Below are 23,576 nucleotides of genomic sequence, written 5' to 3' on the forward strand. Positions count from 1 at the left end.
ACTTTGAACTGCCACTCAGTTCATAAGCGCAGACAACAGTTAGGACCCTTCCCTCACCCTGAAGGTGCTGGGAACAAACCCTCTTGTCCACTGGAAGAAAACCCCGGTGAACCCCAAGCTGAGGGGATATTAGATACCTACTCCAGCCCGCCGTCATCTCATAGGGGTCTTCTGAATCACACTTTGTCTGGTCCCTCACCCAGGACTATTTTGCCATGGGAGACCCTACCAGGGGGCATAATCCCCAGACAACATATCCCCTGGGATCCCTGGGATACACAAACCCCTCCATCATGATAAAGTAGCGATTTGTGGAGGGTAAGTAGTTTGTCTGATAGATGAGCTCATTTTTAGTAACAACACCACAGCAGAGGACAGGTGCAAGTGTCTGTCTCCTGAATCCAAACTGGAAGCTGGTTCCACAGAAGAGGGGCCTGAAACCTGAAGGCTCTGCCTCCCATTCTACTTTTAAATACTCTAGGAACAACAAGTAGGCCTGCAGAGCGAAGCGCTCTAATAGGGTGATATGGTAAATGGCCTGCATTTGTATAGCGCTTTTCTAGTCCCTAAGGACCCCAAAGCACTTCACACTACATTCAGTCATTCACACACACATTGGTGATGTGGCAAGCTACATTGCTACAAGCTACAGCTGCCCTGGGGCGCACTGACAGAGACGAGGCTGCCGGACACTGGCGCCACCGGGCCCTCTGACCACCACCAGCAGGCAAACATGGGGTTAGTATCTTGCCCAAGGATATTTGGCATGCAGGAGGCAGCCTGGGATCGAACCACCGACCTTCTGATTAGTGGCTGATCTGCTCTGCCACCTGAGCTACAGCCACCCCATCATAATACTAATGTGTTGTACATTATTATTTGTATATTAATCTATTTTTTATTTATAGTATTTACCAACATCAAAAAGTTGCAAGCAAAGAAAGACCACACCATGGTGCATGTTTAAACAAGGAAGGTTTATGCATAAAAAATATTACCGTATTTCCTGGACTACAAAGCGCACCTGAATATTAGCCGCACAAGCTAAAATCAGGGGGAAATCCTGTTTTGTACATACATTAGCCACACCTGACTAAAGCCACAGGTGTTTCAATGTTGACTTATCATATGTAAGAGAATATGCACAAAGGGAATTGTCAGGAAAGAGATGGCTGTTTGGAGACACACCCCTTTTATTAATATTTTGAAAAACAAGTTATGGGTACATATTTGCATAACTTTTTAGGTATATGTACAAGTAGCGGTAATTACAAGTAGGAAACATGTACTGTGCTTCATAAATGAGTAACAAATGTAGTACATAACAATAACCTGCAGCACACCAGAAAAATAGATCCGGCCTACCTTTTAGGCTCAGGTGCAGCGAAACGGCTTTAACAAGAAGAAAAGTCAGTCATTCACCATCTTTCTCTTCTTCCTGCCACTAAAACCACCAAAGTCCTCTTCTCCAGTGTCGGAAACGAACAGGCTCAGGGTGGCTTCGTCATCCACTCTCAGCTTCTTTCCTTCGTTGTCACTTTCAAAACCAAAGAAATCCTCGTTGTCAGTGTCAGAGTCGAACACCCTCTGAAGGGCCGTGGCAGTGTCCTCCTCTCCATCATGCAGCATTCAGCCCTTCGAAATCCGTTGGTGATCATGGATGTTTTCACACTTTTCCACACTGTCAGATTCCACCGGTGGAGTTGAGCATAACTTGCTTTTCGCAAGTTTATCACCGCCCATCATCCATGACTCCCGCTGAACGTGTAGCGCTACTTTGAAGTTTGTTTTTCGCGCTACTTGTACGGCACTATGTTGCCTGGCGGATGGACACGTGACCAACATACCACTCTTGAACCCCGATCCTTCCGCCAGGCAACGTAGTGCCGTACAACAGCGGAACAAACAAAACAAATCATCTTATGATATGACAAAAATCAGGAACAATCCATAGAAAAGCCGCACCTGACTAAAAGCCGCAGGGTTCAAAGCTTGTGCAAAAAGTAGCGGCTTATAGCCTGACAATTACGATAATTAAACATAAGTCCTCTCTGCTGACATCTGGCCACCAGATGTCAGCGTCATTTAACACAAGCTTCAATGATTTAGAAAGCTTCGTTTGGCCCTCACTACATTGGGACGTTTGAAATTGAGTCAGTGGGCAGTCAGTCATAAAATAAATTACTATAAAACCAAAGTACCCCAGAAGAGGAGCCCTTTCTGTTTTCCAGATTTGCTGAATAGTAAATGGGGAACTTTATAAGTGCTTTCCCCCATGCAGTTATCGTTAACCATTACACAAATATTTGATTGTCTTCAATTTATTGCTTTATCAATTTATTTATTATAAACAGTAGGGAACTGAAGCCAGCCCATTGTTCCTTCAGTGGGCTAGTTTCAGTCATTATGCAATGTACTGTTTATAAGGTTGGGGAAACCTGCAGTCAGCTGAGACTGAAGAAGTCACTTGGATGAGTGACTGAAAACGCTACGTCCAGATGAACAGAATGTGGAAATTACATTTTTTCCAATCTGTAATTATCTCAAAACTTTGGCAGTTAATTTAGTATATTTTGAGTTATTTCAGTTGTGGAAAACATTGTTTAACCTTGCTGAATCGTGGTGTAGCCGGTCTGGCCTTAAACTCTGATCGCCATTAATATATACCATATATATATATGATATACCATAAGGCTAAGGCGAACTAAGTGAGAAAGTGATATTAATCAATACATAAAAAAAAAAAATCTGACACGACACCCTCCTGAATCTGAATTGGGTAAGCAGAGAAAAATGGATTTATTTCATGAATTCTTGTGTACATTAGTTCAATGAACATTTTATATAGACTAATGTATAAATTGTACAGGTCAGATCAATAATCGAACAAACATATCAAACTAAATGATCAGTGGAGCTGATCCTGGTGTCTTCTGTGTGTTTCTTGGCCTGATTATTCCCTGCAAAGGAAATAGAATAGAGTCACACAAACAAAGAAATAACATTTCAAATCTGCAGGATGCAGATAATCTTAAACAAAGAGGACCCAAAGCAGGCACGTGGAACAGGGAAAGCAAAACTGGACACAATGCACATGAGACAAGGACTATCAAAATAAACCAGGAAACATGGCAAATGGGGAAACCAAGATCCAACACACATAAACCTGATGTGGGAAGAGAACAAACACATGGCATTACATGGCCGAGAGATACAGAGAGAGAGCGATTGATACATGAAGAGACATGATGGGCTGAGAGGCTGAGGTGATGCTGAAGTCAGAACACAGAGACAAAGAGGCGAGATGCTAAAACAAAGAGAGGACTGAGGGACAAAAGGAGATCACTTAAGGAAATTAAACCATCTACAGGCATCACACACACAAAAAAGACAGAAAATTCATAAGCACAAGGTAACTAAATTGTACCAATAGGGACTAGAAACATTAATCACTTAGTAACATCACAACATTGATAAGTGGACAAGACTCAAAGATAAAAAAAAAACACTGGTTCAAAGACCGAGAACCATGACATTAACTAACAAACATGAACTAACTCACTAACTAACCTGTGACTGTGAGCCACAACCTCTTATATCTCCAGGCCTCCTTGCTGTTGACCTGACAGCCGTATTTCCCACTGTCTCCCACTTTGGGGTCTTTCAGGGTCAGACTGAGGTCTCCAGTGGTCAGCAGGTCTTTCTTCATCTTAGTGCGACCTCTGTAATGTTCGTCCTGTTTGTCAGGCTGGTCACTGCCGTTCTCATACACGTGGACCTTCATGTATTCGGGTTCATGGCGTTCCCACACGACTTCAGTGTCTTCAGGCTGGTTTTCTGTGGTTTGAAAGGGCAGACAAACAGACTCCGCCCCTTCCTCCACCTCCACCTTACACTCTGAGAGCACAATAAACACATCATGAGCTGTATAGTGACAACCGTGCATGTAAACGAATTACTCGTTATTGATGACACATCACTCACATGCCCACTAACATAAATCACACCATATATGCATAGTATATCAGAGTATTCGAGCCCATATGGAAAAGAAATAGAAAAAAACTTGCATAAGATGTGGCCTACTTCATATAAAGCTCATATGATTTACTCATGAAAGTGGCCACTTTCTCATGACTTTCATACATTGTTTTAGTAAGTATCCAAAACATACAAGCTTCATTATATAATTTTTCAAGAGATCTTATATCTGTTTTCACTCTTGTATGCTTTTCATACAAGTTTCACACAAGACAGATACAAACTTTATAAGATTTATATATATATTTTCCATATGGGAGGAGACAGGGCAGTGCATGTGTCAAACTCAACTTTGCTGGCTAATCACAAGCATAGGCTTGGCGAGGTTGTGCTCACTCACAGTTGCTGCAATCAGAGTTCACAACAATGTCAGACTCTGTAGTTCTCCCTTCTCCATCTGACTAGTACGTACATAGCTCAATGTTATGCTTTAATCACTGGATTTCTAAGTGGCTTTTAGAAATTAGGTGGGCCTTTTAGATTCTTGGGAAAACTGGTCTGATGAGGAGAGACAACATCAATCCAACTTTGAATGAAGCAGGTCTCATTTAGAGAACCTAGGAGGCTAGGAAGCAGATTTCCAGGCTTACACTCCTCTGCAGATTCACTGCTTGTGTTGGAAAGTTTTTCATCGCACTGAAGAAATGGGGAACAACCACAGGTTTCTTTTCTAGACTAGCCAGGCTCACAAAGACCGAGAGCTCTGAAGCCTTATACTGAATTCCCTTACACTCGTCTTACTTTCCCACAAACCTATCTTTGAACATTATCTTTCATTAACTGCTGATATTTATTGAGATCTCCCACAAAGAACTTCAGTCATTACTTCCTCCAAACCATCAACTTGTCACAGAGAATCTGTGAATAAGGATCCACTGCAGCACTGACCTTTGACTTTCAGCTCCACTTTTTTCTCCATCAGGACTTTTCCCTCCTTGCTGTAGGCGGTGCAGGTGTAGGTGTCTCTGGCTGTGTGTGTGGGGTATTTCAGTGTCAGACTGAGGTCTCCAGTCTTCAGTGGTTTTTTATTAATTTCTGTTCGGTGTCTGTAATGTCGATCCTGTTTTTCTGGATGGTCAGAGCCGTTCTCGTACACATGGACGTTCCTGTTATTTCTGTTCTTCCACACAACCTTATTTATTTGAGACAGGTGAACTGTGGCTTTGAAGGGCAGCTTGGCAGACCTCACACCTGTATCCACCTCCACTTCTTGAACTAAAGGAACAACAAAGCACAACATGAGCTGCACAGCATCAGCAGCACACTTCCTTTGGCAGATTGAAGTGAAATATTTACAGTAAAACATAGTGAGTGAAGGAGAAACACTCAGTGCATCATGGAAACCCCCAGCTGCCTACATCTTTTGCAGATGAACTAAAATTATTTGGTCCTTAAAAAATGTATTACATTTAGATAAACACATCCTCAGATGAACAGCTAAATGCAACATTTTACAACAGTGTTATGATTTATTTAACATAAAACCTAGCTCCTGCTGATCAACTGTAGTCAATTAATTGAACAACATCAGACAATATGGGGTTAAAATGTAGACAGACAATGGGATGATGCAGTGAGAAACATTATTCACAGTGGACAAAACTATATAAAGTTTATTTATATAGCCGGATATGAACCATGAATGCTTTTTATAGATGATAACAAAGTGGACATGTTTGTCCTTAATGAAGAGCTCCAGGTTTGTAGAAAACCAAATGTAAGCATGATGGTGAAGAGATGATGTTTAGGCACTATCCGGTCCCCTCTACACCGAAGTATTCTAGAGTCAAAAGTGAGGCCATCTGTCCCAGAGCTGACCCCAACCCTGAGCAAGGGTAGAGGGACCAAGAGACAGAAGAGACTTGAAGAACAAACTACAGAGACGCAACCTCGACACGCAGACAGGAAAGGAATCGTGTGTGGGTATGTGTCTGGTGTTGGTATATTCATTTTGTAAATAGATTTGTAAAGTAGCATTTTAGATTGAGTATTTTGGTCACCTTGTACATATTGTTCACTGCAGCAGCCTAGTAGGCGTGAGAAGCCATTTTTGTTGATTAAGTTTTCTCCTGTTTTTCATGTAGAAAGTTAGGTAAGAGAATTGTCTTTTGTTTGGTTTTCATTTTGTGTAGGAAAGCGTAGGGACCATCAGGGAGTTTTGTTTGTTATTTTTGGCACTGCTCACTGCTGAAGCAAATAAATGGCTGCTTAGCACTTCAAAAGATATTGTTGTTTGTGTTCTTGCTTGGGTGGTGTGTGAGTGGGCCAACTTCTTGTTGCGTTCAATACATGTCTAGACAAAGAACGTAACACTACATACCTTCTTTATTTTTCAGCCTTTTATATCCACAAAACATGCCGATACCACAGCAAATAGCCAGGACAACCACAGGAACCAAGACAGCTGAGAGAACTTTGGGCCAGACTGGAGGAGGTGGAGGAGGAGGTTCTGTAATTAGCACGAGCACAAAAACCTGAACATCATCCAGCAGATTTTGATAAATTTAGAGTTCACTTCTCCTCTAACCTCTGTCTACATCGCTGACCTGTGACCTTCAGTTGTAAGTAAATCCAGCTCATATCTCGTCCAATAATGCGGAGGATACAGGTGTAGGTTCCACTGTCAGAGACTGTCGGGTTTCTCAGAGTGAGGCTGAGGTCTCCAGTTTGCAGAGCATCAGCACTCATTGATGTTCGGTTGGTGTAACGCTGGTTTTGGTCATCCAAATCATCACCACTCTTCACACGAACATGGACTGTTGGGATGTTGAGGTCCTTGCGGTCCCACACTGCTGCTGTGAACTCACTGGGAGCAGCTAGTAACTGACAGGGCAGCAGAACAGACTCTGCCCCCTCGTACACCTCCACTGCTGTGGCATGCTGGGAAACTGAGGAGAGAAAATATGAAGCCGATGAATGCAGTGATTTTGTAACATCAGGTGAGACAGTATGAGGACCAACATGCACAAGAGTTGAAAGGTTAAAGTCTCAAGTCTAGCTACAGATGCAAAGATTGTTTGTATTTACACATTTACAATATGTTTACTTTGGTCTGAATCTGAATCTGAATCTGTTGATGAGTTTATAAATTTTGTCTTTTTTGTGGCTTGGCTCCTTTTCACACAGAGGAAACTCCCAGTGAACCAGAATCTCTCAGTAAAAATCACATGAGAAGATTCAGTCCTCTTAAGCTGGGCAGACACTGCGATTTTTTCAGTCGCGCGATTCAGCTCCTGCTCAAACTGCACGATTGACTCACAGGGGTTAGAAGTTCATAGGTCACGATGCAGGTCTCACACTATACGACCCGATGCTCTGATGCGACCTGAGTGCTCACACTGTGCCTCCATAACATGAAGGTTATAACAGAAAAACTGTCGCTCGCTCTCCCTGTCTTTCACTCACACAGACACACCACCACCATCAACTTTGCTAAATTGCTAATGAAAAACATGATCAGCTGTGATTGAGCAGCAGTGTCGATCCAACTATTTTCACGGTTGTTGTGGTCGTGATCATTTTGTGATGCCACATCGAAAAGGCTCAGATGAGCCATAGTCCTACAAGTTGTGCCTCCATCGCTTGTGTCCAGATCACACGCTGCTACGTCTTTTTTGCTGACATTTGTGTTTGCGCGTGCGCAGTGTGACAAACTGCGGAGACACCCTCACGACGGTTGCGAGGATTTCAAACAGGTTTGAAATCCTCCCGACCAAGCGATTGATGATCGGGAGGTGGTCGTGAGGTGTTAATCGCGTCTCGTTAACCCACGTATACTACACGATGCACGACGCACGATGAAGGCCAAAATCGGGCCGATCGCCAAATCGGTCGCACGACTCAAAAATCGTCTCAAAATGGGCCAAAAATCGCACAGTGTGAGCCCAGCGTTACTGGTCACACGTCCCTATGACAGGGGTGACAAAAGTAAGACTCATGGATCTCATGGAGGACTTACTCACAATTGGTAAAAAATAAATAAATCTATGGTTGTTATAGTTTGTGTACTCTGCACATTTGTGCACAAAGTATACAGAAGCTGTTTAGCTCAGACTTGGAGCGTACACTTGGCAGTTGTTTGTTTTTCCTCAGGTACTTTCCCCATAAACAAATACACTGGTTTTTATTTGGAACTGGACAAAAAGTACCTCTTCCAAAGACTCTCCGTGCAGTTGGTCTGCAAAGACCAATATAACTGCACCCAAGGGTGATCATCAAGTTTACATCTGCACAAATGAAGCAGCACATATTGAGCATCATAGAGGGTGATTATTGGAAAAATGATTGGATTGAGCTGCATAGGGAGGGGCTTCATTCACGATAATACACACAGCACTCATCAGTGCAGTGGTTTTACATTATGATCTCAAGTTACAGACATCTGTGTGTGTGTGTGTGTGTGTGTGTGTGTGTGTGTGTGTGTGTATGCATGCATGCAGAGGATCTGAGTGTCTTTCTTACCAAGTAAGAGGAGCAGCAGAATCTTCATCCTGCAGTCAAAGTCCCGTTAAATCTAATCCTCAGTCAGACTGCGGACACATAAAGCAGCACACTGCAAACACTCCGAGAGACTGAAGCACAAACACCAGTTTACTTTCAGGTTCACTGTTCAGTCATGGGGTGACCGGGGGATCCCAGGCAGAGAGTATATAGTGTTACAGTGCTATAATCCTATTTTTATCTGGGAGAAAATAGAACTAACTAGGAATGCACCAACACAGCAACAACAAACACATGTACCAAACTATTATGTCTTGTTTTTAAAGAGTGAGTGAGCTACAGAGAGCTCAGACTTTCATAATAATATGTGACCAGTGTCACCTGGCAGTCAGCGACCTGCTCTCTGGGACTGGAAGAGTAGGAGTGAAAAAGAAGTGGTGGGTGGGTAAGGAGTGGTCAGCTTCCAGAATTTCAGGAGAAGATGATCTCAGTAGTACAGAACAGAGTGAAACAAGACCCTGATGCTACATACGACATATAAAACTAGAATTACTGAGCCTTTTTTTTCCTGGTGCAAGTCGCTACTACTAGATTTACTAAGCCTGCGCAAATTTCCCCTGGACCTAACACCTCCTAGCACCCCGCTGAGAGGCCTTCAGCTCCATCGTTCTCCTGCTTTTGTGGTGCAAACACACCCTCCCCCAACCCCCAACCAGGAGAGATTCAGAAAGTCAAAAACAGCTCCATTGGTTTCATGACCACGTTCTCTACCAGCCTCTCACCCCAAGGGGAGAAGGGTCTGGCTGCAGCCACTGTGGAGCTCCACACTAACCGGAAACACGTGACCTCCACAGTAGCCGGAAGCACGTGACCTCCACACTAGCCGTAAACATGCATGGATACCGTGGAAGTCTTGCAAGTTGATCACAAAGGTTGGTTAAGTCTTTCTTAAATAAATTTGCCGTTAGTGATTTTATAATTCTAGGAATCGTCTAGTTTTCTTACAATGATCATGTTGCCACTTATTTAGCGTTACAACAACATTCCTCCTTATTTTAATGTTATTTCATCGTGCTCCATGGCAGAGAAACACACAAATATGCTTTTTCCTGGGCCTGGTTTAAGTAAGAGAGCTGGATTAACGGCTTCTGTGGGCGAGAAGAAGCAAAAACCACATTTTGCATTAGAGTATGATTTATTGTTGGTGTCAGAGATGCAAAATAACGAATACTTCAATACTGTACTTAAGTAGAATTTTCTGGTATCTTTACTGCTGTACTTTTTTGTGCCTACTGTATACTTCTTTATACTTCTACTTCTCACATTTTAGCACGCGTATCTGTACTTTGTAATCCGTACATTTGTAAATCAGCCCCCCACACGCGTGCTTTGGACGCAAGATTACTTCAAAATTTTGTACATAAATGATATTTTAGACCCTGTACTTCTTGCTTCGACTTGACTAAAAAGTCGAGTCGGTGCTTTCTAAACAGAGGTATCTAAACTGTAGTAAGGAACGTGTGTACTTGTGACACCTTTGGTTAGCGTCAACACTGTAAATTTCGTCACAAACAGATTTATATATTTATCAATACTTCTATTCGTTATTCTTTTCTGTACAGCTTTTTTATTGCCCAGATTTTAGTTAGCCTCTGTTCAATTGACTGTTATATGTCAATAGAAACATGTCTCACAAATTAAAGTGTCTTGTAAAATATTTGTGGGGTTTTTTTTTCAAGAATTTTCTTCCCAAATCTATTACATGCCAACTGTAAATTGTTATTTCTGCTAAATCCTTAACTTAAATGTATATATGGTGTTTATCTGTTTCTCTCTCTGTTTTAGATGCACACATCAATCTGGAATTCGGGCTTAAAGCCAGAATTGCAGGAATGCAACACGTGTTGCAGAGGACTCTTTCACTGCCCTCTGTGCCCCACTTTCAGCCCTACTGTCAGGGCAAAGATTGAGGAGCATCTAAGTGTGCATATAAAAAAATGCTTTGCCTTTCAAAGGTATGTTTGTATTAAATATACTTTATAGTTATAAATATGCACTTTTTTAGGCACTTCTGCAGTATCTTTGTTGACTTAAAAGTTGCTGTTGATATTGTACAGTTCAGTGCATTCATCTGCAACAAAAATAGTGTTTTTATAAAATATTTTTATTTACTTTTCACCACTTTTCTTGACATAACTTTTGTGATCCATACCATTTTGCTTTCATTATTGAGGTTGGCTTGGATGTTTTTGTTAACATGTACAATCTGATTTTTAGACAAATTGATTGCATTCTATACAACTACATTTAAATTACATCTGTTTGTTTGTTTGTTTTTTTCTCTTACAGATAAAATGATATGCCGGTGCAGGCTGCCTTGTAGGACAACAGGACACTTTCACCGCCCTGTCTGTAAGATTACAATCATACGGCGTGGGGATATGGCAAGGCATTTATTGTCTTGTCAGCATTCTTCAATGCCAAGTCAGCCACCATTATCAGGACTGCTCCCCGCTGAACTCTCCGAGGAGACCCGTATTCCTCTGGCAGTACTCTTCGAGGAGCCCCGTCTCCCCCCAAGGTTTTGTCTTCGGTATCTGAACCATTTTCTGAGTCTTTGTTAGAACATTCATATGCTCTACCCTCTGTGTTCAATAAAACTGCAGCTGATGGAAAGTCCATGAAAATGACATGCCCTCACTGTGGCCTTACTCTTCATAGCTCTGGCAAGCTATTTGCACACTGGAGAGAGGAAGCCAAAGCTGTGCTTGAAGGACAACACGTGCCCATTTTCAGACTGAAAAAGTTCCAGGAAGTCAGTCATGTCAGTATTCACTTTAAACAGTAATTACATGGTTAGTGACATTTGAATAACTGTTAAAAAACTGTTCTACAACAGAGAAATAACTATGTTTTCATCCCCATTTGCCTGACACAGGAGCCAGCAGTTGTTGAAGATCTGCGTCCTGCTGTGCAGTGGGTTGTCCAAAATAAGGCACTTTTCTGTGGACATGTAACAATGCCCAAATATCTGTCCTTAAATCAAGGGGACCAGCAGAGGGTCTTAAGAGACATGTCAGAGGAAGAAGACACCGGAGCAAGGGACTTGTTCCTCTTTGTTTTTCAGTTTGCAGAGGACATGGAGCTCTTTTTGAAAGCATGTGCTGATGAGCAGGGGCTAAGGGTCAGTGCTATGTTTGACATGTAATGGACAAATGAAGGCACTGGCTGTGTTTGTTTGTTTGTTTGTTTAATATGTTGTTGTTGTTGTTGTTTTGTTTTGTTTTGTTTTTTGCGTAGTACAAAATTCCAATTAAACTTATTTCAAAATGTTGTTCACTTGATTCTGTGTCCATACTTATAATAAAGGATTACAGTGTAACAGCATTAAATGTAAATGTAACAGCATTTTTTTTAAACTTGTATTTTCAAAATAAAAAGCTTATTGTTGATATTAACAGTAAAGAATTGCAATCAATAATATTTTTATACATTTTAAACATTAACACTCTGGGCTCTATCCTGGCCATCTGTGGACACTTCACTTATTCTTTTTTTTGACTACTGCACTGCAGTGGACCAAAACAATGACACGGGTTTGATCTTAAGGATCTAATAGTTGTGTGTTGTGCATGACATTGCCACACAAATATGTATTTGCAAGATAGAGTAGAATAAATATTACACAGGCTGCAGTGAATCTCTGTTGATACAGACTATTGAGCTTTGAGTTTCCCAGTCAAACTTAGCTTTGAAGCACCTGCTAAAAACACTTTTACTCTTGTACATTTCATAACAAGACACCATAGCCAAAATATTAACAAAATATATATTATTAAAAAATTCAAAGCTGCACATACAGCAACAAACACCGTTAGTAAATGTGTCCTGGAGTTTATGCAGGTGCAGAAAGTGCTGCTGCTGTAAGTCAGCCTAACAGCTTCCAGATCACTTATTTTTCTGGAAAGATGGTAGGAAGGCCATCACTGCTCATTTCTACAGTCTCCCAGATCTTGGAATACAATCCCTTTGTACCATGAAACCACTTCGCAGTACTAGGAGTCCACTAAAACCTATAAAGAGAGTGATCCTGGAAGAAATGGGGCACTAGTGACCTCAACAATTGCAAGACAGCCTTTTCCCCGATGCTCAGATACAATTTTGATTTTGATGAAAAGGACTGGTGCTATTTTAAAGAGTCACGTCGGCAAAAGTAGATAAATGTTTTAAGAAATATACATTTTATAGCATTTTGTGAACATACACAAAAAGTGGCCATTTTTGGCAACAAACAAGCTGAGAGAGTTTTATATTTTTTGCTCTCCTTGAACAAAAATAATAGTGCATAATAATCAATGTTGATGTTAATCAATTAGATGTCCCAGACTCTACTATTAATAATACAGCAGCCCCTCGTTTATCGCTGGTGTTACGTTCAAAAAATAACCCGCGGTAGGTGAAATCCATGAAGTAGCCAACTTTATTTTTTACAATTATTACAGATGTTAAGACTGTAAAACCCCTCACTACATGCTTTATACACTTTTCTCAGACAGGCATAAACATTTTCACACTTTTCTCTTTTGTTTAAACACTCTTAGAGTTCAAACCTTCGTAGAAACATAAGTCCAGTATCATGGAATGAAACCTAAAGGTGCATTTGAGGGTGCAAAACGTTTCGTCGGCATTGTTGTGTTTGTTTGGGAGAAAACTTACAAACATACAGTACAGCACTTCAGAGTTACATTGCTAGCGATCAAAGATTTATGTAAATTCGACAAGCTAAACGCATTCTGTACTGTACAGCAGGAGTCCCGAACCTTTTTGCACCACAGACCACTTTAATGTCAGACAATATTTTCAGGGAACGACCTTTAAGGTGTCGCGGATAAATACAACAAAAGAATAAAAAAAAGAAACTGTGGTATTTTGAAAATATAATAATAAACGTGACTTGAGCTGTGCGCCAGCAACAATGAAAGTGACATCCTCCTCTCTGCTTCTTAACGCTCTCTGGTCGCTATGGTAACGCGTAAATAGTTCTTTCAAAATAAGACACACAACTACAACCATACATTTCACACCGGAAGATCAACTCTCGCGGAACGGTACCAAAAGACTCACGGACCGGGACCGGTCCGTGGGCCTATTAGGGACCGCTCCTGTACAGGAGACACTGGACTAGATTGATTGACAATTGTCTACAGCAATCAGAACGCACAACACGATGTACTGTAAAAAAATAAATAAATCAGCGAAACAGCAAGTGTCACTTTTGGCCACGAACAATTTAGGGGATGGTGAATTTTTTTGAACAAACCCAGCGTGTTAAAAAACCCCCCCACTTAAAACCATTTTTATTTCTCAGCAGCATCAATAGTAACAAAAACGCAATTTAGTTTTCGCTGTCAAAGTCGATTTAACTGAAGTTACGTGTTTCCGGTTACTGTGGAGCTCCACAGTGGCAGCCAGGTGCTCTTGCCCAAGGGGCCCTTTCCCAAGTAAGATGCATTGGAGACATATTTGGTGTCCAAGTCCGTGGCCATCCTGTCACGGACCCAGCTCTGGAGGACTCGGGGTCCGTGAGCAGTTTTGACTGTTGATGTTATTGTTGTTATTATTATTATTTTGGTGATGTGTGTGTTTTTCTGCACTGTGCTGTGTTAGTCTGTGTCCCACTCATATGTATAGGCAGGGTATGGGTGTGTATGTCTGCGGGTGTGGCTGGAGGATGGAGCTCAGCCACCTGCAGGCCTGAGGGGTGTGGCCCTGCGGAAGGACTGGCCACACCTGAAGTTCATGCCACACCTGTTGGTGATCAGGGCTCGTCGGGGGAGCTACTTAGGAGAGAGTTGGAGCTCCCACCGGCGCGGGATCATTGAGTTATCTTACCAAGTCAGTGTGTGTCAGCTTATGTCTGTGCTGTGCGTATATGCCCGCCGAGGGTTAGTGTTGACGGCTGCGTCTCTGGTTTCCCTACAGGAGGAGGAGTGGTCCGGAGAGGCAGCACGCACGGGGGTGCGGAAACACAACAGCGGGGAGCACGAGCACAGATATCGGAGGGAAGCACGCACACGGGGTTCGAGGGAGCAATGGGGAGTTATTGTATTTACAGCCTTTTCATTGTAAATAAAGAGCACTGTTTGCACCGCAGAGTCTGCGTTTTGGGTCCTCCTTTCCCCACATCCCCACGGTCTGCCAGCCAGACCGTGACACATCCAGAACTTGATCCCAAATTTGTCTGGCTTGGTTGCGATATACTGTGTGAATGGACAACGAACCTTGGTAGGGAACAGCTGTTCATCTATGGTCATGTGTTCTCCTGGAGTGAAACTCTTAGCACAGTTCTAGTTGAAGCGTGTCCAGATGTCGGAGATCGCCACAAATTTGTCTGTTTTCACCTGTTCTGCCCGCATTTCCTTGACATCAAATCGAAGGTGTTGCATAATTGAAATGAAGGAGACATTGTCTCTTTGATTACTGGCACCAGAAATCCTTCTGACCAGCAATCCGCAATGGCACCAACGGGACACATGATTGCTCTTACAAACAGGATTGAAATGAATGTCATCAGTTCATGAATTGACAAATTCCAGTCCTGCTCTGGTCTGCGGGCTTGATGGACCGTACACTCCCTGATGGGGAGTGAATAAATAAATAGAGAATGGTAAATTAACATAAAACTCACTCTAAATAGGTTTATATAAATATCATATGTACTATGGCAATTAAAAACATTAGCAGACTCAGTAGGTCCAGCTTGCGCAGTGAAGCACGAGCGATTTGCTACTGCACTGAGTATTCCAATATCCTCCTCCACCCATACAGTGCCACCTTTGACGTGTGGCAAAAGAACAGAACTGAGGGACAGAATTTATTTTTTGTTTTTTAATTTTTGCTATTTTTACATGAACAGGCAGAGGAGGGAACATGCAAAGCTGGAGAGATCACACGTCACTCATGTCATTGTATTAGCAACTATTCAATCTGTTTTCACAGATTTTTGTTTTTAAATTAAACAGATTTGCATTTCCATATATTGTGAATGTGTGTCTATCTATTTGCAGGTCAGTCAATGTGTGGGATATACGGCAGGCATTTTTGAGGGTTGTAACAGATTTTTCTCCGCCTTGGATCTGAGCTACTCTGAGTGAACAAATGCAAACGTGCCAGGCCTCAAAGATAATGGGTGGTTTGCACAACAAAAGCAGGAGGAGAGTCAAGCTGACGACCTGTGAAAATCTCAGCAGGGGTGAATAACACCTTGGGACTTGTGTCAGAAAATAAAAAAGTCAGCAATTCTAGGAGGTTTTAGGTCCAGGGGATTCACGCAAATTTGCGCAGGGTCAGTAAATCTAGTGATAAAGGACAAATGCAGGACTACATGTTTAGTGCTCAGCTCAGATAAAATAATTATTGTGGATGATTTTAACATCCATGCAGATGCTAAGAATGACATCTTCAACATAGAATAATTTGTTATTAGACTCAGTTGGCTTCCTAGGTTCCTCTTCAGCACTGCAGCCAGGCTGATAGAAAGTCCAATCATTCCAAGTAAAATGAAAAAGAAAAGAAAATTATCTCACTCTGATGTGGGTTTGATTTCTGTGACACATTTTGTTTTTATTTTTCATATTATTTTTCAGTGTGTGAATGTGTGCGTGAATGGGTGGATGACTGGATATGTAAAGCGCTTTGGGGTCCTTAGGGACTAGTAAAGCGCTATATAAATACAGGCCATTTACCATATTATTTAGCATTTTTGGTGGACACAAGTTTTTATGGTGGAACTTATTAACCCTTTAAGACCTACCATAGAACCAGGTTCGCCAGAGCTTATATTATATTTTTACATGCTGTGGAGCCATTTTTGGGAGCATTTCAAGTTGCTATACATCAATACAACCATTATAGCCCAAACTTTAATAATATGTCTGCATTAGGTGCATAGTAATTACATAAATTGCAAAAAAGTGCAATAAACTACAAAAAAATTGAAAATCGTTTTTGTTTTTTTAACATATATTTCTAGTTAGAGAAATTTAAGAGGCTTATCCCTCAAAACTGTAAATACAAAAAAGTTACACAAACTAGTTTCCCACCACAGGAAATTTATTTTGAGTGTCTTCATAGTTTTATTTTTGAAATACACCAATTTTTATATACTGCAGGAAAAACGAAAATAAATATTATAGTGCAAATTTGCAAAATAACAGCATATGCATCAAAATAAACTATTTCCAGCAGTGCAATATGAGTCCTAAGCATCCCAGAAACGACACAGAAAGTCATAAACTCAAACATAACTTTTTAAAACACATAACAAGTAAAACACAAGCTCATAAGGGCCCGATCGTAAAAAACTACATTTCCGCAAAATGACGTCACTTCTGGTTTCGGGCAGGTCATGCGGTCATGTGATAGTTCGCGCTGATGGACGTAGGAAGTGTTACAAACAGCTGATGGATCGGCGAAGCGTGTTTCTGGAATATCATGTTTTTGTTGCTGCAAGTGATTTTTATGCAGTTTTTGCAAAGCTATATGTGGAAGGAAACTGTGACCTAGGACAAGCTGATGGCATAAGATGTAAGTACAACTCCTCCAGTTTCATATGCAAAAAAAATTATTGTGCTAGCTTAAGTGGTTGCAGAGCTACCGGGATTTAAAAATAGTTACGCAAAACAGAGCGTGCCCGCTCCGATCGGCTGTAAAGGGTTAAGGCCTACATTTACTCTGCATGAAGAAACGCATCTATTTTTAGTGATGTTGTTTGTGGTGCTGGTGTTTTTAGAGTGTTCACTCTAAAATGGCACGTTTTTTAATTGTGAGTTGCACTTCTTTTGTTTTTTTTTTAATTGTTAACTTTGTGGTTTTGCAGACCTCAACTTGCTTTCAGTGAGAACCTGCTGATGTGGGTCTGAAGAACAAATGGTCACATGACCAAAGAACTATTAAAACAGCACTGAGTGGTCACTGTTCCCATAGATCAACCATCAGCAGTGCCCTCCAGTGGTGAAAACACAGGTATGAACACCACAGGTCTGATCCCTGACTCCTACATCATAGCGAGCAGCATACACTTCAGCAGCATCAGGAAATGTTAATATGTTGATTCATTTTTTTTCTTTAGTTTTTTAACTACCGTATTTTTCGAACCATAAGGCACACCTGATGATAAGGCGCATTAAGCGAAACAAAACAGATAATAACTTTATTCAACTCATTCTTCTTGCTTCCTTCACTTCTGTTCCATGGGTTCATTAATACCGAACTCTCTCGCAGCTGCTCTCTTCCCATGTTGTTGCAGTATATTAATGACTAACCTCCTTTTGTGGATGGATTATCTCAGTTGTTCTCCTGACTGAAGTTTGGTTCATTTATAGCAGGGGTCAGCAACCTTCAACATCCAAAGAGCCATTTGTACGGTGGCCCCTAGAGACAAAGCACGTACAAACTCCAAAGCACTTGCAACCCCAAAATGCATGCAAATTCCATAACACAACGGAAGTGCTCCAGGATGCTAGGGGCAGTGTTGAGCTTTTGTTACCTAGTAACTACACAAGCCAGGAAGTACCAATGACCGGATTTGGGGTCTGTAGCCTTTTTTTTTTTTTTTGAAAGCTTAACACAGGCTGTCTCCAAATTCAGGGTCCGCAGCCTTTTTTTTTAAACTTTATTTATCACATTTTAGACATACAGTCAAGTAAAACAGGGATCACATAAAAGATGACATTGTGGTAGTATGAGGAACAGAAAGAGTGACAAGGACAGTGAGACAAAAAATAAAATAAATTAAGGGGAACATAAATAAACAAAAGTTTGCAAGAGCCAAAATCAAGTTAGCAGTTTCAATCGGTTATAGATGTTAACAGTCTTGAGAGCCTTAGTGTTTTTTGATGAGGAGATTGTCCTTATATATTGTGCAAGTTCCATTTTTAATACAAGAAGTTCAGGCTTTCTGCCGAGGACTTTGCTTTTGTGTATATGAAATTTTGCCAAAAATAAAACCAAATTTATAAAGAAGAAAGCATCATTGTCCTTGTCTTTAAAATTATAATAGCCAAAGATAACATCCTTATAGTATAGTTGAAGATTAGGGAGAACAAAGTCAGTAATAAACTTGTGGAAATCCTTCCAGAATTTACATGTAAATTTACATGACCAAAACAGATGAGAAACTGTTTCAGGTTGCTCTTGACAGAAGGTACAATTTACATTTATTTCAGCCATAAATTTGGACAAATATTGTTTGGTAGGGTAAAACCTATGAATCAACTTAAAGGAAATCTCTTTAATTTTGTTTGTCAAGAAAAACCTTTGTGGTAAAGTCCAAACTTTTTTCCATTCAACATCTGTTAAAAAATTGGCCCAATAAAATATGACTGATGGAACAGAGACCATTGCATCCTGAAAGAGAGATCTTATTTTGGTATTTATAGACTTATGAGAGGAAAATCAGGTCTGCAGCCTTAAAGGCCACATTTTAAGGCCGATTACGTCACAGCGACACGACAACGGCTGTCCCAATTCAAAGGCTGCTCCAAATGCAGCCCTCAAATGCGTCCTTAATTTCCCTGAATTTTAAGGATGGGTCGGTGTAGCCTTCATGGCCCAACATATCCCAGACTTCATAGTGCGGCTGTGGTGTGGATAATTTTGCTGAAAAAAAAAAAAACGGCGGAAGCAGAGCGGACGAAGAGTAAACTTTCAGAAGTAAGTACTGAATATTATGTCATTTATTTATGCGCAAAATGTTTTTATAACGAAGAACATTAAAACATCACTGTTGGCCACATGTCGGGAAAGTTATGTGACATTAGCGATGTTTGTACTAACTTGGTTTTAAAGCCTTCACTTCAAAATATACACCGTTCAATAGTTGACTTTAATCTTACAGAGAATGTGATGATTTTATGGATAATTAAAGTCAGTCATATATCCACAAACACAACAAGCTGAAAGTCAGTGATGCTGCTCGGTTTGCAGTCCTGAATATCACGGCACAAGCAGGATTCACTGCACTGTTAATGTGCAAATTCCCTGCTGACTCGGCCTCAGGATGTGTAGAGGCAAGAATCAAGCGCACCCAAATGAGCGCATCAGTGATCATGTGCGCATCAGGCAGAGGGAGAGTGTCACGGTCCGGGGCAGCGGCCGTGTGGAGAGTGGAAGGAGGACTCAAAGCGCAGCACTTATTCAGGTGTGAGGGTGATTTATTGATAATAACAAACATAAAGAGGAGATGGCAAAACAGAACTACGGATGAACTAAACTGGGTGAAACTACACAAAGGAGTGGCAAACCTGAACACGAAGGGAGAACAGCAGGGAGAGCACGCAGAGGATTTCACAGGGTAGATGCAGAGTACGCAGGGTAACACAGAGGATGAACACAGGTAGGAACACAGACGACGCGACGAGGAGCAGAGGAAATCACACGCTATAAATACACAAAGAGACACTGGGAAATCACACACAGATGGGGGAAACAGCTGGACCTGATTAACCTGACGAGACAGGGGAACACTAACACCAGGGACCAACAGAGGGAGCACAAACCCAGAACCCAGTGTCTAAAATCCCAAACACAAACCATCCCAAAACAGCCATGAATAATAATGAAAGTAATAACAATAAGTACATAAACATAAAGTCACTGAGTCATGGTCGCAGGACCATGACAGAGAGTGAGAGACGAAAAGCAGCAGCAGAGCACGGCAGTGGTATCGCAGTTTGTGTGATTCCGTGTGCGTTAATGAGACTGTAAGTGTTATTACCTTTGACAGGTTAACTGGTAGGATAATAGTTATAGTTGTTTGTGTATGTTTAAGCTAAAGTTATGCCTCAGTACACTGCTATCACGTTAGTAGGTTTATTTCATTATTTAATTAACTAGCACTAAGTTAATACCAGTGGCCAGAATCTCCCCCAATGACTATATCCCGCGGTTAAAGGATTTTTCTGTTTATTGTTTAGTTTAGCTGTTGTTAGCTTGCCACATGCTTGCCTTAGTACTAGCAACTGGGAAGATATGCGCTATTTAGCCAAATTCTGGTCTTACGGCGACCCCTTGTGGACATTGTAAAATATTGCTGTGTCTGAGTAGATGATGTCTTCTGATTGTTGCTTAGTTATCTTTGACCCTGCTAATTATAGTATTACCTGTTTCTGTTTCCAGACAACCATGCTTATAGTCACCTATACTGCATCTGCCACAATTAGAAGTGCATATCTGGCTGTATCATAGTTGGATTTATCCTGGCAAGCCCTGTGAAGCCCTGTGAAGCTTCATTAAAGATGGTGAACTAAACTAAAGTGCTGATTTTCGAACACTGGAATATTTCTAACATTTTGAGTTATTTTCCAGTGTTAGAAAATCAGCACTGCTCAGTGTTAGCCATTGTTAATCTTCAAAACTGACTAGGTTACTTTTAAACATATAACACTGTCAAAAGTGTTAATTTAACACTAAACAGTGTTGTATTTAACACTCAGAGGTGTGGACCCATTTAGACACTCTCTAGTGTTAATTTAACACTGGAGATTTTGCTGTGTACAAGTTAAAAAAGAACTAACACAAAAAATACTCTTCAGCTAAATACTTGTAATTTATTTTTCCAAACCACGCGGAGCTGCAGTATAAGTACTAAAGAGCCGCATGCGGCTCCAGAGCCGCATGTTGCCGACCCCTGGTTTATAGTATCCTACACATCCTCTCGAGCTCTTCTCTGAGCCCTTGGTATTTCTCCAGCTTCTCGTGTTCCTTCTTCCTGATGTTGCTGTCATTCGGAACCGCTACATCGATCACTACGGCCGTCTTCTTCTGTTTGTCTACCACCACTATGTCCGGTTGGTTAGCCACCACCATTTTGTCCGGCTGTATCTGGAAGTCCCACAGGATCTTAGCTCGGTCATTCTCCACCACCCTTGGGGGCATCTCCCATTTTGACCTCGGGACTTCCAGGTTACTCAGCACAGATGTTCCTGTACACTATGCTGGCCACCTGGTTATGGCGTTCCATGTATGCCTTGCCTGCTAGCATCTTGCACCCTGCTGTTATGTGCTGGATTGTCTCTGGGGCATCTTTACACAGCCTGCACCTGGGGTCTTGCCTGGTGTGATAGACCCCAGCCTCTATGGATCTTGTACTCAGAGCTTGTTCTTGTGCTGCCATGATTAGTGCCTCTGTGCTGTCTTTCAGTCCAGCTTTGTCCAGCCACTGGTAGGATTTCTGGATATCAGCCACCTCCTCTATCTGCCGGTGGTACATACCATGCAGGGGCCTTTTATATATATATCTATATATATATAATTTAACATGGGACATACATGACTGGGAGATAGGAAGGAAGGGAGGGAAAGAAAAAGAGAGAGGAAGAGGGACCGTGAGAGAAGACTAAAAAAATCTGCTGGATCACCTGTTGAGAGAGAACAAAAAAAGAAAAGAAGAAATAAGAGAGCAACACGATACACATAACATCATCGCACAACCTAAATAAACCTTAGTAGCAGTAAATACTAAAATTGAATGACGCTGTGCAGCACGCAGGACTGACAGCGCACAATGTGCTTTGAGGTAGCAGCCAAGAAAGGTGTAGTTTGGGTCTATGAACAGTGAACACCCGTGTGCACACCTGTGTGGATCAGCGCGCTTGTTTTCAAAGGTTTCTCCATGCAACTATCTGATAGAGGGTGTGGGGGAGCCATAGCCCCGTCCCCCAGGTCATGAAGCAGGCATGGAGGAGATCCAGGCCCCAGAGTTCAAGAGTCCAAGGAGGACCATCGGAGGGGCAACCATGACACCCTCCTGGGAGGGGCTGAGGACAGCCCCAGACATGGGATCACCCAGAAACTGTGGTGCAGAAGCCACAGGGGGCTGTAGTGGCACAGGCTCTGCCAGCAGCCAGCCACAGTGGACCGATCCCCAGGACCAGGGGCCCGAGGGCTCTATACCCCCCGGATGGGGCCCAAATGAGCCATGGGTGCCAGGCCTCGTCAAGCAGCCTCAGGGAGTACATACCTGAGCGCCCAGCCCTGGACAGTGAGAACCACCAATGCACCAAGGTCCAAGAGCATCAGCCACTGGCAGTGAGTGTGGTGGGCTGAGATGCTCCCAGACGTGGAGTCTAAGACTCAACATGACATATGGACACAGACACAAACATACATCCGCACCCTCATTAACACTTATACAAATACTCAGCACTCGCCCAATGTGGAGACAAACATAAATGGACACTGTACACACAATCACACTCCCCAAACAAACTCTATACCTCAGGTCCAGGCACAACCACCCCCAGAAGGGTGATGGTACCCAGACCTAGGAGATGTTCCCGTTTCCCTGGGGTGGAGACAGACTGCCCTGGTCCTGTAGCTGTTTTTTAAAATAATAAAAACACCGCATTAAAAATATCACTTTATAAAATACCCTCCCGCATCCCTCTTTTAATCTCCGTATAAGTCTCAGTTAGTTTAATCTCAGAATAAATGGATTCTTCTCTGTTTATCTCAGAGTTATTCCCTTGCAGGTGCAGCTCTCATGCCCTATGACCTCTGTATGACCTCTGTTCCTGACGTTTGTCAGTGTGTTACGTCCCCAGGCTAGTCTAGGGGTTACAAGGAACTACCATAAATTTAAATACTGAAGGAGGAACCGAGATGGTAAGTTAAAAGGTTTATTTCTTGCTAGAAATTCTGGTTGAGTTCTAGTTCAGACTAAGGATTAACTTTAGGGAGAGCCAAGGCCAACATAACAAACCAAACATCCCTGATATGAAAATAAAAGGAACTTACCTAACACTAAGAAAACAAAATATACAACCTATAACCATAACCAACCAAGGTTTAAGAAAACCAACATCCTCCTGGGGGATGTAACACAGTGTTTCAGCAGGTGTCTGTCTCTGAGTAAACCTGTGGTGGGAACAAAGATAGCTCATGTGACAGAATCCAGTGATTCTGCCGCAGATGCCTGAAAGCTCACCATTTCAATATTCAAATACAGCAAAAATATACTGTATGCAAAAACCACTCAAACAGAACTTTATTTATATAACACATTGCAGCTCAAAGTGCTTTACAGGAAAACAACA

The 23,576-nt window shown here is 41.8% G+C and overlaps 1 protein-coding gene and 1 long non-coding RNA gene across 2 annotated transcripts; one reads left to right on the forward strand and one right to left on the reverse strand.

The window, feature by feature from the left end:
- Positions 1–2,775: 2,775 nt before the first annotated feature.
- Positions 2,776–8,656, reverse strand: LOC113014924 (uncharacterized). Its single transcript, XM_080299433.1, has 6 exons — positions 8,503–8,656; positions 6,588–6,929; positions 6,362–6,490; positions 4,930–5,256; positions 3,571–3,897; positions 2,776–2,960 (listed from the first exon to the last, which is right to left on the reverse strand). The coding sequence occupies exons 1-6, from the start codon at positions 8,528–8,530 to the stop codon at positions 2,896–2,898; spliced, it is 1,218 nt and encodes a 405-aa protein (XP_080155559.1). The 5' UTR covers positions 8,531–8,656; the 3' UTR covers positions 2,776–2,895.
- Positions 8,657–11,062: 2,406 nt separating this feature from the next.
- On the forward strand, positions 11,063–11,933 carry LOC145426121 (uncharacterized). The gene is made up of 2 exons (XR_013906881.1): positions 11,063–11,305; positions 11,420–11,933. It is a non-coding gene; the product is annotated as an uncharacterized LOC145426121 (long non-coding RNA).
- Positions 11,934–23,576: the final 11,643 nt, after the last annotated feature.

This window comes from Astatotilapia calliptera, chromosome 3 (genome assembly GCF_964374335.1).
Source record: "Astatotilapia calliptera chromosome 3, fAstCal68.1, whole genome shotgun sequence".
In the NCBI taxonomy this organism is placed as follows: Eukaryota; Metazoa; Chordata; class Actinopteri; order Cichliformes; family Cichlidae; genus Astatotilapia; species Astatotilapia calliptera.

Bases quoted from the DNA above. Each gene is read 5' to 3' on its own strand.
- LOC113014924 (XM_080299433.1), bottom strand. From the start codon at position 8,530: ATGAAGATTCTGCTGCTCCTCTTACTTG. The intron at 6,930-8,502 runs GTAAGAAAGACA...TTCTCTCCTCAG, and splicing joins TCTGCTGCTCCTCTTACTTG to TTTCCCAGCATGCCACAGCA. The intron at 5,257-6,361 runs GTATGTAGTGTT...TTGTTCCTTTAG, and splicing joins AAGGCTGAAAAATAAAGAAG to TTCAAGAAGTGGAGGTGGAT.